Source organism: Hyperoodon ampullatus, assembly GCF_949752795.1.
Source record: "Hyperoodon ampullatus genome assembly, chromosome: 4".
NCBI classification, from domain to species: Eukaryota; Metazoa; Chordata; class Mammalia; order Artiodactyla; family Ziphiidae; genus Hyperoodon; species Hyperoodon ampullatus.
In genome coordinates, this window is record NC_136917.1 from 48,017,299 (window position 1) to 48,033,241 (window position 15,943).

The 15,943-nt window shown below is 41.7% G+C and overlaps 1 protein-coding gene across 1 annotated transcript; it reads left to right on the forward strand.

Annotated features, from left to right (window-relative positions):
- Positions 1-1,111: 1,111 nt before the first annotated feature.
- Positions 1,112-9,181, forward strand: RBM22 (RNA binding motif protein 22; the record flags this gene model as incomplete). Its single annotated transcript, XM_079703513.1, has 11 exons — positions 1,112-1,165; positions 1,595-1,648; positions 2,606-2,635; positions 3,236-3,368; positions 4,429-4,529; positions 4,634-4,806; positions 5,621-5,821; positions 6,793-6,957; positions 7,722-7,810; positions 8,015-8,146; positions 8,918-9,181. The coding sequence occupies 11 exons, from the start codon at positions 1,112-1,114 to the stop codon at positions 9,046-9,048; spliced, it is 1,263 nt and encodes a 420-aa protein (XP_079559639.1). The 3' UTR covers positions 9,049-9,181.
- Between the last annotated feature and the right edge of the window lie 6,762 nt (positions 9,182-15,943).

Here is a 15,943-nt window from a genome sequence, read left to right on the forward strand (position 1 = left end):
ATTTATGATATTCTGGAAATGGCAAAACTATAGGGGCAGAACACAGATCAGTGGTTGCCATGGACCAAGCATGGGGAGAAGTGGATTCACTCAGCACGAGGGAACTTTTGGGGATGATAGAACTATTCTATATTTGTATGACTATATGTAAAAATTCATAATTGTTCAAGTAAAAAGGGTAAAATTTTATTCTACACAAATTATGCTTTAAACCTAATTGTTAAGACATAAGGTGGCATAAATAAAAGTATTTGTTTGATATGTCAAAAATTATGAAAGTGATACCAGGACGCTTGAAATTCATAAAATATCGGCAGTGTGGTTATGAGTTGTTCCATAAACGATGTAACAATACATGTGTTGATCCATAGGACCCTTTTCATTTCAGAAGTTGCAAACACAGCACTATTGTCTTTGGATTTGTGGCTTCACTATTTTCTAGCTACACGACCAGAAGCAAGTTACTTAATCTCTCTAAACCTCAATTTCCTTCTATAAAAGAGGTACAATAATACTTGCCTAGAGGGTAGTGGTTGCCAGATAAAGTACAAGACATCCTGCTAAATTTCACTTTCAGAAAAACGAGTCATTATTTGGTGTAAGCATGTTTGGAACATATTTGGAACTAAAATAGGGTTCGCTGTTTATCTGAAATTCAAATTTAAGTAGACGTTCTGGGTTTTCCTTGCTAAATCTGGCAACCCTACAGAGAGAGGGCTTATTGTGGGAATTAAGTAAGACACGGTCACGGCAAGACGTTCGTTACCCCACCGTTTGGCATAATAAGCGCTCAGTGGGGACCAACGCTGTTTTAATCCCAACCCCTCATTCATTACTTGTTCCTTTATTCTTTCACTCAAATATTAAAATAAACCGATTGTACTTCTCACTTCACCCCTTGCTGTCACCACTCTGAAGAAGCACCAGGAAGCCAACTATAAAGCAAAGAAATTCTGAGCGGGCGACGTCATGACGCACAAGGCCCGCCCAAGGGCGCACGAGACGCGTAAATAAGACGTCGACGGCCGGCAGGCAGCCTCGGGGCCTGACGGGATTGTGGCGGTCTTCTCTCCCAACTCGGAAGCTGCGGCTATCTCCAGACGCTTTCAAGATGGCGACCTCTCTGGGTTCCAATACCTACAACAGGCAGAACTGGGAGGATGCGGTGAGTATGCCTGCCGGAGGAGGACGGAAAGAGGCAGCGAAGCCAGGCTTCCAGCGGGCGGGCAGGGACATGGCTGCGGCGCAGCCGAGGGAATTCCGGGGAGAAGCCAGCACCGCGGCCTAACTCGGCCACGGCTGAAAGCTGAAGGGCGGCCCTCCTACGGGCTTGGAGGGAGAGGGCTTAGCCAGGGTCCGGCAGCAGCCCCCTTTCCATCCCTACTCCCTCCACTCTTTTTGAGCGGGTCTTTTCTCCCGCCGTCTGCCGGAAGTGCAGACAGCACCCCGTCCGCAACCCGGCCTGTGCTGGACCTCGGGTTCCTGCCCTGTTCCCCAACCTCGCTCCTCGTCCCCTCCCCCCGCCCCACCACTGTGGCCGAGATGGCAGGGTCTTCGGAGCCTGGCGTTCGACCAGATTTCCCATTTTCACCAGGACTTCCCTATTCTGTGCCAGACGTGTCTTGGAGAAAACCCATATATCCGAATGGTGAGTGATCGTGTGTGAAACGGGACTTACTGTGTTCTGTCAGTGTTGTGGTACTTGCACACTGTCGGTGATGTGTTTGTTTTAGTCGAGAAGTAGTAATGCCCCTTTACTAACCCTAAGAGTACGACGAATTTGCAAAGGACTGTCATGCTTGTTCTCTCATTTTGGAACTCAGCAACAGTCCTGTGATATAAGAGTCATAATAATAGCTAATATTCGTTGAGCATTTACCTAGGAGATAGGTCTGTTAACCAGAGGCAAAGGGAGTTTATGTCTTTTCAATATAGCAAATAAGGTGTGGAGCTGGGATCTAAGTTCAGATACTCTGACTCCAGGGACCTCAGCAAATTAGGAGGAGAACCAGGACTAAAAATCTAGGTTTCCTGACTCCTAATCAAGTGCCTTTTGGCCTCTGCACCTTGTAATCTGTTTAGTATAAGGTACCCTCTATCCTTACAAATAAGGGTAAAATTAGCAGCAGTTAACATTTAATACTTAGATTAGGGCTGTGTTGTGATCAATCTTGGAGGTATTGGTTGACTATATGCAGGGGACCAGCACAGGATGAGTCTGTAGTAGTTAACTCTGACTAAACTTTGTAAAATGGGCTGGCCATGGCTGCATCCTCCATTTAGGGACTGTGGAAACCATTAGGAAATTGTTCTTGGGAGAGAACTTCGGAGCCAGAAATGAATCTAAGAGTTGCGGTTGTGGAAAGGTACATACTTACCTGGTGTTAGATCTGTAAGATTCTTAAGAGGTTATAACTTGTAGGTGACTAGATTATATCCCCAGCCCTCCCTTACCCCCTCCCTCCCCAAAAGGGTGCATTTTTTTCTCCTCTCTTCAAGATGCCAGGGATTTCCAGATACATTTCTTAGGTCCCGTCTAGAGAAGGAGCAGGCATCAGGTTTTCTTCTTTCCATAACTCATTCTTTTCTATTTTTTCTATTTCAGACCAAAGAAAAGTACGGGAAGGAATGCAAAGTAAGTATGTTTAAAGAGTAATGCTTTAGTTTTATTTTCCTTTTCTCTTCCACTTGCTGAGGTATGAAATCCTTTATAAAAGTGAGTGCTACACAGACATTCATGTATCATTTATATACTCATTGGCTGTTAACTATTTAGTGTAGGGGTAAGAAAATGAGCCCTTGAATGTAAGGATTCTTAACTTGGTGTCTGTGGTTGGGCTTTGAACCCCCTGAGATTGTATATACCAAGTATTGTTTGATTATGCACATGAGCATTTTAGCTGAGGAGGAAGGTCATAGCCATCATAAGATTCTCAAAGGAGTATATGACACTCCCTACTCACCCCGTAAAAGATTAAGGGTAATATCATTAATGGTGGTGACCTCTAGGGTGGGGAGGGCTTTGATTTTTGAGTATTTTATTTCTGTACTATGTGAATTTTTTAACTACTGAGGAAGGGTGTTGTAAAGGATTGAAACATCATATGGTGTTTAGACTAGATGATTGCTAAGATCTCTTCTACACCCTAGATTCAGGGATCCTTTTATTAAATCACCTGGATTGGTCGTCCAGATCAGGACCATAAACACTCTGTGGATTTATTTTGTGTTCCAGATCTGTGCCAGGCCATTCACAGTGTTTCGCTGGTGCCCCGGGGTCCGCATGCGTTTCAAGAAGACTGAAGTTTGCCAGACCTGCAGTAAATTGAAGAATGTCTGTCAGACCTGCCTCTTGGACCTAGAGTATGGTATGTTTGCCCTGTCCCATAGGTCTGAAAGTGTGCAACTACTCTACACAACAAACCAGTTTTCTTGTCTCCCACTTCTCACCCCTTCTCTGGTTCTCACCCACTTTGGAGTGTCTGCTGTGCTCTGCTTTTCCCAAGAAGAAAAGAACCATACTAGTTTATTCTAGCGTTCTGAACAACAGTAGGGACTTAAAGAAAAGTTGGTAATTGATCAGCACTGGCCGAAACCTCCCTTCTGTATACCTTTGTAGCCAAGGTAAGTTAAAGGCATTGTTGCTATGATAGGTAATTTCTTTGCCTTTGGCTTCTTTCTAAATCCAGAGCTTTTTTTCCCACAATCCCTGACAAAGTTCTGGCTAATTGTGCTCTAGATTTTTGTATCAAATATATTGTTAGGACTGATACACTATATTGCTACTGTTTCAGAGTAACTGCTTTTGGGAGTGATTTTTTTTTTTTAACTGCAGATGACTTTTTATTTATGTGAAAAATATTCTTTCAACAAAAGTTTCTACTATACAGTAAAATAAAAGGGAAAAGGAAAATACAAGTTTATCTATGTTAAGTTCAGAAAGTTGACTCTGCTAATCAGAGTCCTGGTCACATATTGTTTAATATTATTTGTATGTTTGTTAAGGGGGTGTTCTGATTCTGGAATATAATAACCCTTACATGACTGTGATTATCCAGAGGATGTGTAAGACAAGCCTAAAAATAATACATTTTTTATATTTATTTTAAATAAATTATGGCATAGTAAAAGCTAGATGCATTATTAATTGCAGGTCAACTCTAACTATAGTAAAAGTTTGTTCATCTAAAAGATTTTCTAAAACATTAATTTCATGAAATTTCATGAAAACTCAGGAATTTGGATAATTTCTTAGAATGCTCTGTAGTAGTATTGGCCTGATGGTGCTAAAGATTTTGAATTAAAATAAAGCCTCTGGTACCAAATAAGAAAGTGGAGAAAGGAAGAATGATGTATTCTGTCTACATTTTCAGTTTGGATATGGTTTAAAATATATTTTGAGTTTTTTCCTCCTTTCCTTTGTTCTAGGCTTGCCCATCCAGGTTCGTGACGCAGGATTGTCTTTTAAGGATGACATGCCAAAGTCTGATGTCAACAAAGAATACTATACACAGAATATGGAGCGAGAAGTATGTTGCCACTTGCTTGATGTAGTTTTATATTTAATGAAAGAATCCTGGGGGATTGATACAACCTGTGTAATTTATCTTTTGAATGTGTCATTCCTTTATAGATTTCTAACTCTGACGGAACACGGCCAGTTGGCATGTTGGGGAAGGCCACATCCACCAGTGACATGCTGCTCAAACTGGCCCGGACCACACCCTACTACAAAAGAAATCGACCCCACATTTGCTCCTTCTGGGTGAAAGGAGAATGTAAGAGAGGAGAGGAGTGTCCATACAGGCAAGAGCTGAACTGCTTTTTCAGTTTTTGCTTTCAGATGATTAGTCATCTAAGAAGGGAGAGGTGCTAGCTTAAACTATTTCTGCTTTAAAATGTAAAAGTTTATAGAACTAGTGTCATATGTCTTATATCTTAGGACCAGAGCTTGATTAAATTGTTTTTACTTATAATGGAACTTTTACATACAGCCAAGCCTTGGGAAACTAAATTGCTCTGCCATAAAATATCAATGTTGACCTCAAAAGTTTCTGCCTAAGATGTAAGTCTTTGCCATCATGGTATGATTGGCTTGAATCTCAGTGTATAGTTGAAATCAGATTAAGACCAGACTTCTAAAGAATATGTAAGTGTGTTTGAGTCAAGACTGCCAGGCATCTGGATTAGGAGTTCTTACTTTGGGGTTGGTGACGCCTACACCCAACAAAAAGCTAGCTATGTTTTTTTCTGGGGTTGGGTCCATAGATTTAATAAGACTCTGAGTGGAATGCAAGACCTCAGACACATTAAGAACCCTTGACCTAGAGGAGTGTAATCATGTTTTGGTTACCTTTTGTTTTGGAGTGGATTGTGTCAAAAACATTTCTTTATAAGGAAACTCTGCCACCCTGTGGCCGTTTAAGTGGCTTTTCGGAGGCTAGCAAGTCCTTGTGTGATACAGTAAATCCCTTGATATTAGCTCTGTTTTAATAGTTATGTTTTGGTATGGCCATGGTTTCCAGATCAAAAGGGGACTTTTGTAGCTCCTGTTGGGTGGTATCTGTAAAAATTTTTTCCCTTGTTTCACCTTTATGCATTGTTCTTTCCTGAACCATAGACATGAGAAGCCAACAGATCCAGATGACCCCCTTGCTGATCAGAACATTAAAGACCGATATTATGGAATCAATGACCCTGTGGCAGATAAACTTTTAAAGCGGGCATCAACAATGCCTCGTCTGGACCCACCAGAGGACAAGACTATCACCACACTGTATGTTGGTGGTCTGGGCGATACCATTACTGAGACAGATCTAAGGTTTGTGAATATAATTTTATGAGTTATTTTTGCTTTCACCTGCCCTAGAATTTTTTTTTTTTTTTTTTTTTTTTTTGGAGAAAACATGGGAAAACATGATAATTCTGTATAAGGTACATTTTTCTTTAGTTGCTCTAGAGTTAGTAAATGTCATGCCGACTGGAATTTTTATAAAGTTTTCCTTTGTGATGCCACATAATGTTCCTCAACAGTGGTTATTCCATGCTTGTGTAGGATATTAATTACATGAGCTTCTGTTTGGCCTAATAGCCATTAGAATTCCTAAAAATTGCACATATCCAAGTATGATTAATTTTGTAGGGGAGGGAGAGCTTTGCAATTATAAAACCTTACAGTTTAACTTGTTGGCTTTTTAAAGAGATTGGTATTTGGTAAATTTGTGTTATTCTTGGCTTGCATTTTGCATGGCTAGATGAAACATCTGGGCAGATACTGATGGAAATTGCCTCTTGCAAAGAGATAGAGGGGAGAAGAAACTCTTATAGGTGTGCAACCTGCCCTTGGTAGCTTGTCTGCAGTGAGCTAGAGTGTCCCCAGGGAGTGGCAGACTTTTTCCCACCTTATCTTTCTCTTCTTCTTTTTTACAACCTAAAAAAAAAATTTTTTTAAAACGTTCTTGGCTCATCAGCCATGGGGGCTGTAGTTTGCCAACCCCTTATCTAGGGTTTAAGGTCTTTAGGGAACCTTCTGGAGCCCCTTTTCCTCCATGGGAAAAACCCTGAGATGTTTGATAGCCTTTATTTACTCATTATTTTTCTTTCCCTTCCTCAGTACACAGCACCCACAATAGGGTGTAAGGTATGGGGGGAACCACCTGCAGATAATTAGGCAGATCACCATGGGGCCACCTGCCTTGTGGTGAATATGTTAAAGAGTTAATAATCCATATTCAACTGCCTGGGAATGTCTGTGTTATTAACTCTCGTTTTTCTCTACCTGTATCCCTTCAGAAATCACTTCTACCAGTTTGGAGAGATCCGGACAATCACTGTTGTGCAGAGACAGCAGTGTGCTTTCATCCAGTTTGCCACAAGGCAGGCTGCAGAAGTGGCTGCTGAGAAGTCCTTTAACAAGTTGATCGTCAATGGCCGCAGGCTCAACGTGAAATGGGGAAGGTGAGCATTAGACTGTATTAAAATAGCGTTATTGAGATTTTCAAGAACCTTTTCATTATCTGGGGACTAGTAAGCTTTTGGTGAATAGGCTTAAATCAATAGGACCTTTAAAAAGAATTTTTCATTCTGTCTGGCACTCCATTCCTGTGGATATTAGGAAGATGCTACTTTGGAAATTTATTCAGTGTTTTGGTGTAGTGATCTGATCCTTTGAAGGTTCATGTGTCTTGTGACCAGCTGTTATAGGCCAAGGGTAATGCCAGGGCATGAAATGTGGCATGAGAGTTTACACAGGAATTAGACCTAGATTCTGTCCTCTGTAGGCCAACTATCTAGTGAAGAAGAATAGCTAACATAGGTTTGAAAGTGGTGATTGCATAAGAGAGACACAGGTAAAATGCCCTGGACTTCAAAGGTGGAACGTGTTTCTGGCTTGGAGCCAGGGAGACCTTTCACAGCAGCAGCAGCAGCAGCAGCAGCAGTCCTCGCGGAGGGCTTTTTGAGCACTGGGCTCAACACATGGGTGTTGCCTTCTCCAGCGCCTACAGCAGTTCTAGTGAATTTTGAACCCACGTCTTTCTGGCTTCTTTGCTCTTTGCTCTTTGCTCTTATCCACTGTGCACTGTGGCATTTATGGGAAAAGAGTGTGTGCTGAAAAGGAGGCAAGGAGTGAAGGAACTCCATTTGTCTAGGAAACATGAGAAGCAGAGGTGTGAGAGAAGGTGGGACCATGTGCTGATGGCGTAAGGGTCTGTGTCTCCCAGGTCCCAAGCAGCCAGAGGAAAAGAAAAGGAGAAGGACGGAACCACAGACTCTGGAATCAAGCTAGAGCCCGTTCCAGGGCTACCAGGAGGTGAGTGCAGACTTTCTGCCTACCTGGTAGCTTGCTAACTTCAATTGCTCACACTGCCCTCGTGTCCCACGGATGTTAGAAGAGACCCAGGTCTCTGGCTCCCAGCAGCTGTGTTCTCCCAGCAGGACCTCCCAGGATTTCAAGGCAGTGGAAGCGCTGTTGCACAGTTGTCCTCTGCTGTAACCAGCTGTTTCTCTTCTTTAGCTCTTCCTCCTCCTCCTGCCGCAGAAGAAGAGGCCTCAGCCAACTACTTCAACCTACCCCCCAGCGGTCCTCCAGCTGTGGTGAACATCGCCCTGCCACCCCCACCTGGTATTGCCCCGCCCCCACCCCCAGGTAACCTGCTTCCTTCTGAGGAAATCGGGAAACCCTGGCGAAGTCCTGTAGGCTGTGGGTGTGTGTTAGCTTGCAGAGCCTTTACTACCTGCCTGCAACAAGGTAAGGAGTTTGCACCAAAATGTAAATTCGTCAAGAAAGTCGTGTTACCAAAACATTGTCAGATGAACTAAACAGTGTGCTTGGTCATGTAATGAAGTTACATTTTGGCTCAAGCTCTTTATCTTGTTCATGACAAGTAATAAACAGTTCAGGGACTAGCACTTTGTATAGCACTGCTGTTTATAGCACTGTCAATGCCAGTATGAGCAGTGTAAGTAAATCACAAGCAGCGGGTTCTCCTGGGCAGAGTTCCCATACTCTCTGGAGAAAGTCCTGGTTTCTGAACACCCTTCACTCAAGTATAAAGCATTGAGGTTAATGATGACAGGCTCTTGCCATCAGCCTGATTTCTCCCTCACCTCCCAATTCTGATCAAATCCTGTCTGATAGGCTTGGCATGTTTGATAGATAGCAGAGGCTCAGATGACATACTAGCAATACCTGAGACATGTGGCGTTTTTTTTTTTAAGCCATCTTGAGGGGGAAGGTTTCTAAAACCAAGGAAGTCATGCAGGTAGACATTCCTAAGCAAGTCTTGTGAACTGACATTTTCTGAAGCCCCATGTCAATTTGATTTATGTGTAGGTGGTATTGACCTTAGAAAATTCAGGGTTTGAAAGGTTGTCAAGAGAACTGCAAGCCTAACAGATTTTTCTCTCCTATCTGTAGGTTTTGGGCCACATATGTTCCACCCAATGGGACCACCCCCTCCTTTCATGAGGGCTCCAGGACCAATCCACTATCCTTCTCAGGACCCTCAGAGGATGGGAGCTCATGCCGGGAAACACAGCAGCCCCTAGCACATTATCACCACTCTGGGGCTCTGTGGAAGAGAGGGCGCTTAAAAATCCCAGTAAATGAATCTTGGAATAAATATATTTTTCCCTCCTTTGTAGTTTCCACGATAGCGGAATGTATTCAGATGTGGGCAGTTGGAGAACAACAGCCATGCTTTCCTACATGTGCTCAAAGGATTGATGGACCTGAAATAAGCTGCCATTAACACATCTGGTTACTACTATAACATTACTAATAAAGCTTAATGCCTCTTCCCCTTACCTGTGTGGGGAACAAGCAACTGGGTAAATTGGAATGTCCAGCGGAGTTACCATCCCAATTAAATGTTCATTTTGTATCTTTTCTGGGGGGAAAAAGTTGACCTGCAGTAAAAAGACAAACAACTTTGACCATTTTTATGTCCATTGGATATTTTCCTTTTTATCATCTAAAAAAAGATTACTAGTACTAATCATTGTAGTGGCAAGAGTGTGATTTAACACTTCTAAAGTCACTCTCAGAAAGACAAGTAGAAACAAGCACCCAGCACAGCCCAGGTCTTTTCTCATCTCTCCTTTCTTCATTTATTACTAAAGGGATCTGGCTGATAGTTTTACTTCTTTATGCTACCAAAAAAAGACAAAGATAAAAATTACTTTTTATTCCTGTCAATCAGATGGAAACAAATGTCATGGGGCTGTGTATCATTGAAGAAACTTGGTGTCTAGGATGAAATTATTTTAAAGAACTTCCAGTAAAACACTTGAACAAACTGTGAAAGGAAAAGAATTAGAATGTGTTTGAATGGAAGACTTGTGACCTATAGCTGGAACTTTGATCTTCAGCATTCACCTTTGTGTGACTTCAGCGTCTCATTTTAATTCCCTGCTTCTGGGCAGGGGACTCCGGTCTTAGAATATTTGGATATAACTGAATTGTAGATGACAAAAAAAAAAAAAATAATTGATGTTGTGTTGTGGTTTTGTTTTTAAAAAATTAAAACGGGTCAATTTTCTAAATGTTGTCATAGGTTTATTTCTGTTTTCTTTATCCTTGGTAGCTGAACTTGAGGTCAGTGGGAGTTAGATACAAGTTATATATAAATATGATTTTGCTTTAGACTGTTTTGATTCTGATTATCCATTCTAAAAGAACCAGGCCTTTTTAGTACTTATGTCAAAGGTTAGTTGTGGGCTTGAAATAGGAATACACAAAAGGCACAGCACAGAGACTGTCATGTGGTTGTTGATACATGGTAGCTTTAAAAAGTTGTCCTAGTATTATACAAGTCATTTTAAAAGGAAACAGGAAAAATTTATCTACAAGTGCATTTTTCCAGAAGCCAATTCCCATGTCATTTTAATCTAAAATATGTACTTACAGAATGGATATACCCCTTATTACCCTATTTTAGCCTCTCTGGAGAATTTTTGTTGTTTTCTTCGAGAGGACTTTATCTTGCCTTTTTTTTTTAAGATCTAAAATTAATCTAGAAGCACTTAGAAATTTTGATTTTAATTCTAGTAATATCAGATGTGAAGCAATGTAGGGGTACTTCCAAGTATTTTGACACCCTTTGGGGTTGGGTTTTTTACTTTTGATCAGGTGAGAGGTTTTTAGCCAATTTGTGAATAATGTGAAACTTTTAATAATTGCCAAATTCAATTATATCTATACATATTTATATACACGTGTAAATATGACTATCCAGTTTGCGTATTCTTGCCCTTTTGAGAAAGATTCTAAATTTTGTGCACTACCTGGCTGTGGATGTGTATTTGTTTTTAAAGCATAAACCAACATAAATTGAAGTATAGAATAGATGCTTGATTAGTCTTTCTTATGGAAATCAGAATTATGAGCAATTAGATTTTGGCAAAAACTCTTAGGTCCTTACCAAACTCCATTTCCTTCTCTAGGGCATACAGCCAGGGGTACACTTGGCAAAAAGTAAACTTTGCCATTCCCAGACCTCTGTAAAAAACATCTCACCCACCCAGCCCTATGAGCTCTTTCCCCATCTGCTGGCTGAATGCACAGGAGGAGGATCCCTGGAGGACGGCAGAGTCACACAATGGAAGGAGCCTGGGTTACTTTATCACTGCTTCAAGGAGAGGATTGTGGTAAGAGGAATTTTTGTTACAGTAAGCCATTGAGACTTGGGGATCTGTCTGTAACAGCAGCTAGTGTTACTCTCATAAAAGATGTAATCAGATCTGATCACAAAAAAAAAGCAGAAACCCATTTTTGTACTGAGTAATGGTGATTTTTTAAATTTATTTTTATTCAAGTATAGTTGATTTATAATGTGTTAATTTCTGATGTACAGCAAAGTGACTCAGTTATATACAAATATACATTCTTTTTTATATTCTTCTCCATTATGGTTTATCCCAGGATATTGAATATAGTTCCCTGTGCTATACAGTAGGATCTTGTTGTTTATCCATTCTATATGTAATAGTTTATATCCACTAACCCCAAACTCCCAGTCCACCCCCCCCCCAACCTTGGTAACTACAAGTCTGTTCTCTACGTCTGTGAGTCTGTTACTGTTTTGTAGATAAGTTCATTTGTGTCATATTTTAGATTCCACATACAAGTGATATCATACAGTATTTGTCTTTCTCTTTCTGACTTACTTCACTTAGTATGATAATCTCTAGTTGCATCCATATTGCTGCACATGGCATTTCACTCTTTTATGGCTGAGTAGTATTCCACTGTATATATGTACCACATCTTCTTTATCCATTCATCTGTCAATGGACATTTAGGTTGTTCCCATGTCTTGGCTATTGTGAATAGAGCTGCTATGAGCATTGGGGTGCATGTATCTTTTTGAATTACAGTTCTGTCCAGATATATGCTCAGGAGTGGGATTGCTGGATCATATGGTAACTCTAGTTTTAGTTTTCTGAGGAACCTCCATACTGTTCTCCACAGTGACTGCACCAACTTATATTCCCACCAGTAGTGTAGGAGGGTTCCCTTTTCTCCACACCCTCTCCAGCATTTGTTATTTGTATACTTTTTAAAAAATAAATTTATTTATTTATTATTTATTTTTGGCTGCATTGGGTCTGTTGCTGTGTGTGGGGCTAGTAGCGGCAAGTGGGGGCTACTCTTCGTTGCAGTGTGTGGGCTTCTCATTGCAGTGGCTACTCTTGTTGCAGAGCACAGGCTCCAAGCACGTGGGCCTCAGCAGTTGTGACATGTGGGCTCAGCAGTTGTGGCTTACAAGCTCTAGAGTGCAGTCTCAGTAGTTGTGGCGCACGGGCTTAGTTGCTCCGTGGCCTGTTGGGTCTTCCCGGACCAGGGATCGAACCTGTGTCCCCTGCATTGGCAGGCAGATTCTTTTTTTTTTTTTCTCTCCCTTTTGCGTCTCCCTCCCGCCCTCCCTATCCCACCCCTCCAGGCGGTCACAAAGCACCGAGCTGATCTCCCTGTGCTATGCGGCTGCTTCCCACTAGCTATCTACCTTACGTTTGGTAGTATATATATGTCCATGCCGCTCTTTCACTTTGTCACAGCTTACCCTTCCTCCTCCCCATATCCTCAAGTCTATTCTCTAGTAGGTCTGTGTCTTTATTCCTGTCTTACCCCTATGTTCTTCATGACACTTTTTTTTCTTAAATTCCATATATATGTGTCAGCATACAGTATTTGTCTTTCTCTTTCTGACTTACTTCACTCTGTATGACAGACTCTAGGTCCATCCACCTCATTACAAATAGCTCAATTTCATTTCTTTTTATGGCTGAGTAATATTCCATTGTATATATGTGCCACATCTTCTTTACCCATTCATCTGATGATGGGCACTTAGGTTGTTTCCATCTCTGGGCTATTGTAAATAGGGCTGCTATTTTGGTACATGACTCTTTTTGAATTATGGTTTTCTCAGGGCATATGCCCAGTAGTGGGATTGCTGGGTCATATGGTAGTTCTATTTGTAGTTTTTTAAGGAACCTCCATACCGTTCTCCATAGTGGCTGTACCAATTCACATTCCCACCAGCAGTGCAAGAGTGTTCCCTTTTTTCCACACCCTCTCCAGCATTTATTGTTTCTAGATTTTTTGATGATGGCCATTCTGACTGGTGTGAGATGATATCTCATTGTAGTTTTGATTTGCATTTCTCTAATGAGTAAAGATGTTGAGCATCCTTTCATGTGTTTGTTGGCAGTCTGTATATCTTCTGTGGAGAAATGTCTATTTAGGTCTTCTGCCCATTTTTGGATTGGGTTGTTTGTTTTTTTGTTATTGAGCTGCATGAGCTGCTTATAAATTTTGGAGATTAATCCTTTGTCAGTTGCTTCATTTGCAAATATTTTCTCCCATTCTGAGGGTTGTCTTTTGGTCTTGTTTATGGTTTCCTTTGCTGTGCAAAAGCTTTTAAGTTTCATTAGGTCCCATGTGTTTATTTTTGTCTTTATTTCCATTTCTCTAGGAGGTGGGTCAAAAAGGATCTTGCTGTGATTTATGTCATACAGTGTTCTGCCTATGTTTTCCTCTAAGAGTTTGATAGTGTCTGGCCTTACATTTAGGTCTTTAATCCATTTTGAGCTTATTTTTGTGTATGGTGTTAGGGAGTGATCTAATCTCATACTTTTACATGTCCCTATCCAGTTTTCCCAGCACCACTTATTGAAGAGACTGTCCTTTCTCCACTGTACATTCCTGCCTCCTTTATCAAAGATAAGGTGACCATATGTCCATGGGTTTATCTCTGGGCTTTCTATCCTGTTCCATTGATCTATCTTCCTGTTTTTGTGCCAGTACCATACTGTCTTGATTACTGTAGCTTTGTAGTATAGTCTGAAGTCAGGGAGCCTGATTCCTCCAGCTCCATTTTTCGTTCTCAAGATTGCTTTGGCTATTCGGGGTCTTTTGTGTTTCCATACAAATTGTGAAATTTTTTGTTCTAGTTCTGTGAAAAATTGGCAGGCAGATTCTTAACCACTGTGCCACCAGGGAAGTCCCCCATTAACTTTTTTAAAAGGAGGGATTGTCTTGGTAAAATGTAACTCATGTACAGAAAAAATGCCTAAACACAGAAGCACAACTAAATTAAATATTTTAAAGTGAATATCTGTGCAACAATCACACAGATCTAGAAATAGTCCAGCTTTCCCCAGAAGCATTTTATTATGTCCCTTCACAATCACAAACCTTTCTTCCTCCAAAGTACCACCATCCTGACTTTTATATTTAACACCTCCTTGCATCAGTAAACATATGTTTGTATATATGTGCCTTCCTTTGCTCACCATTTTGTTTCTGAGATGCATCCATATTGTTGTATGTAACTGTAGTTCATTCATGTTCACTGCTGTCATGTCTACTGTCAGGTTTCCCAATGTTTGGGCTAGTCTCATCCCTTTTCATTTCCATGTCATGGTCTGATTTCATTCATGTAAAGAAAAACAGGCCAAAGCATAGAGTTTATATGAAGGGCCTACTAGGCCCCCAAATTACATGAAAGTTAATGACCTGCTTTTTCAGGATCAAAATTTTACTTGTTGAATAAAGAAGCAAAATACAGAACAACAAATACTGTATGATCCCATTAAAAGAAAGATATATCTTTGTATTTATGCATCTATATACATGTAAATATTTATTCAAATAAGTCTAGAATTCTAGAGCAACCAAACTATTACCACTGGTTACCTCTGGCATATGGGAATGGGGCAGAATGCAGGACAGTGGGAAAGTCTATGTATGTGCATGGGAGGAGCTATGTGGGCAGATACCATCACATTTTACTTCTTCATTTATTTATTTATTTTTACAGTAGGCTTTTTTTTTTTTTAAACATCAGCAAAAGTCACATCAGAATAAGGAAGGAATGAGAATTTACTTTGGGGTGCAGCAGGCTCCCTACCAGTCTCTCCTCTTCTGTCTCTGGTGGCTGTCATTACCCTCAGAGCACAGCAGAGCCAACCCAAGGCAGACCAAATCCTCTCTTCTGTGTTTCAGACACTTTAATGGTTGGCTTTCAGCTCTTGGAAACATGACTTTAAATGGCAGCCCCCAAATTCAAGCCAACACATCAACTGCAAGCAAATCTGAGTCAGCTGTTGGCCCCTTGAAACTGTGTGGGGCAGAGTGAAACTCCAGAGCAAAAGGAAAATGCAACCACTATCCCTTGCACCTGGGAACCAGCTAGATTCTATCCCTTGCACCTGGGAACCAGCTAGATTCCCAGTCTTCTCATCTCCCCAGGGGAGGGCGTCAGGGCGGAGACAGAGGGAAGCAGTGGGGAAGGAGGTGAGCCATGTCCAACAGAGCCCTATGGTGATCAGAGGCTTTCCTTCAGGTTTCAGCTTTACTGACCCCCAGTGACATTTCCATGAGCCTGCTTCTCAAGGTGCACTCACTGCAGGAACATCTTCTCAACCAAGAGTAGTAGCTGCATGGAATCTGATGATGATTGAGTGCTTATTAGGTATGTGTCCATCACTATGCCCACAAAACTCTATGCAGGGGTTTCTACTGTTGTCCTCATCTTACAGGTAGAGAATTAGAGGTCCACAGGTGAGAAATGACTTGAGTTCACACAGCCAGTGGTGGCATTAGAACCCACCCCATCCAGTCTGACCCCCAGCCTGTACTCTTTTTTTTTTTTTTTTGCGGTACGCGGGCCTCTCACTGTTGTGGCCTCTCCCGTTGTGGAGCACAGGCTCCGGACGCACAGGCTCAGCGGCCATGGCTCACGGGCCCAGCCGCTCCGCGGCACGTGGGATCCTCCCGGACCGGGGCACGAATCCGTGTCCCCTGCATCGGCAGGCGGACCCTCAACCACTGCGCCACCAGGGAAGCCCCCCAGCCTGTACTCTTAACTTCTAAACTCTAAAACAGGGCACCATGACTAGGTGATTCCAGAGTGAATGGGCTTGGCCGCCCAGTGGG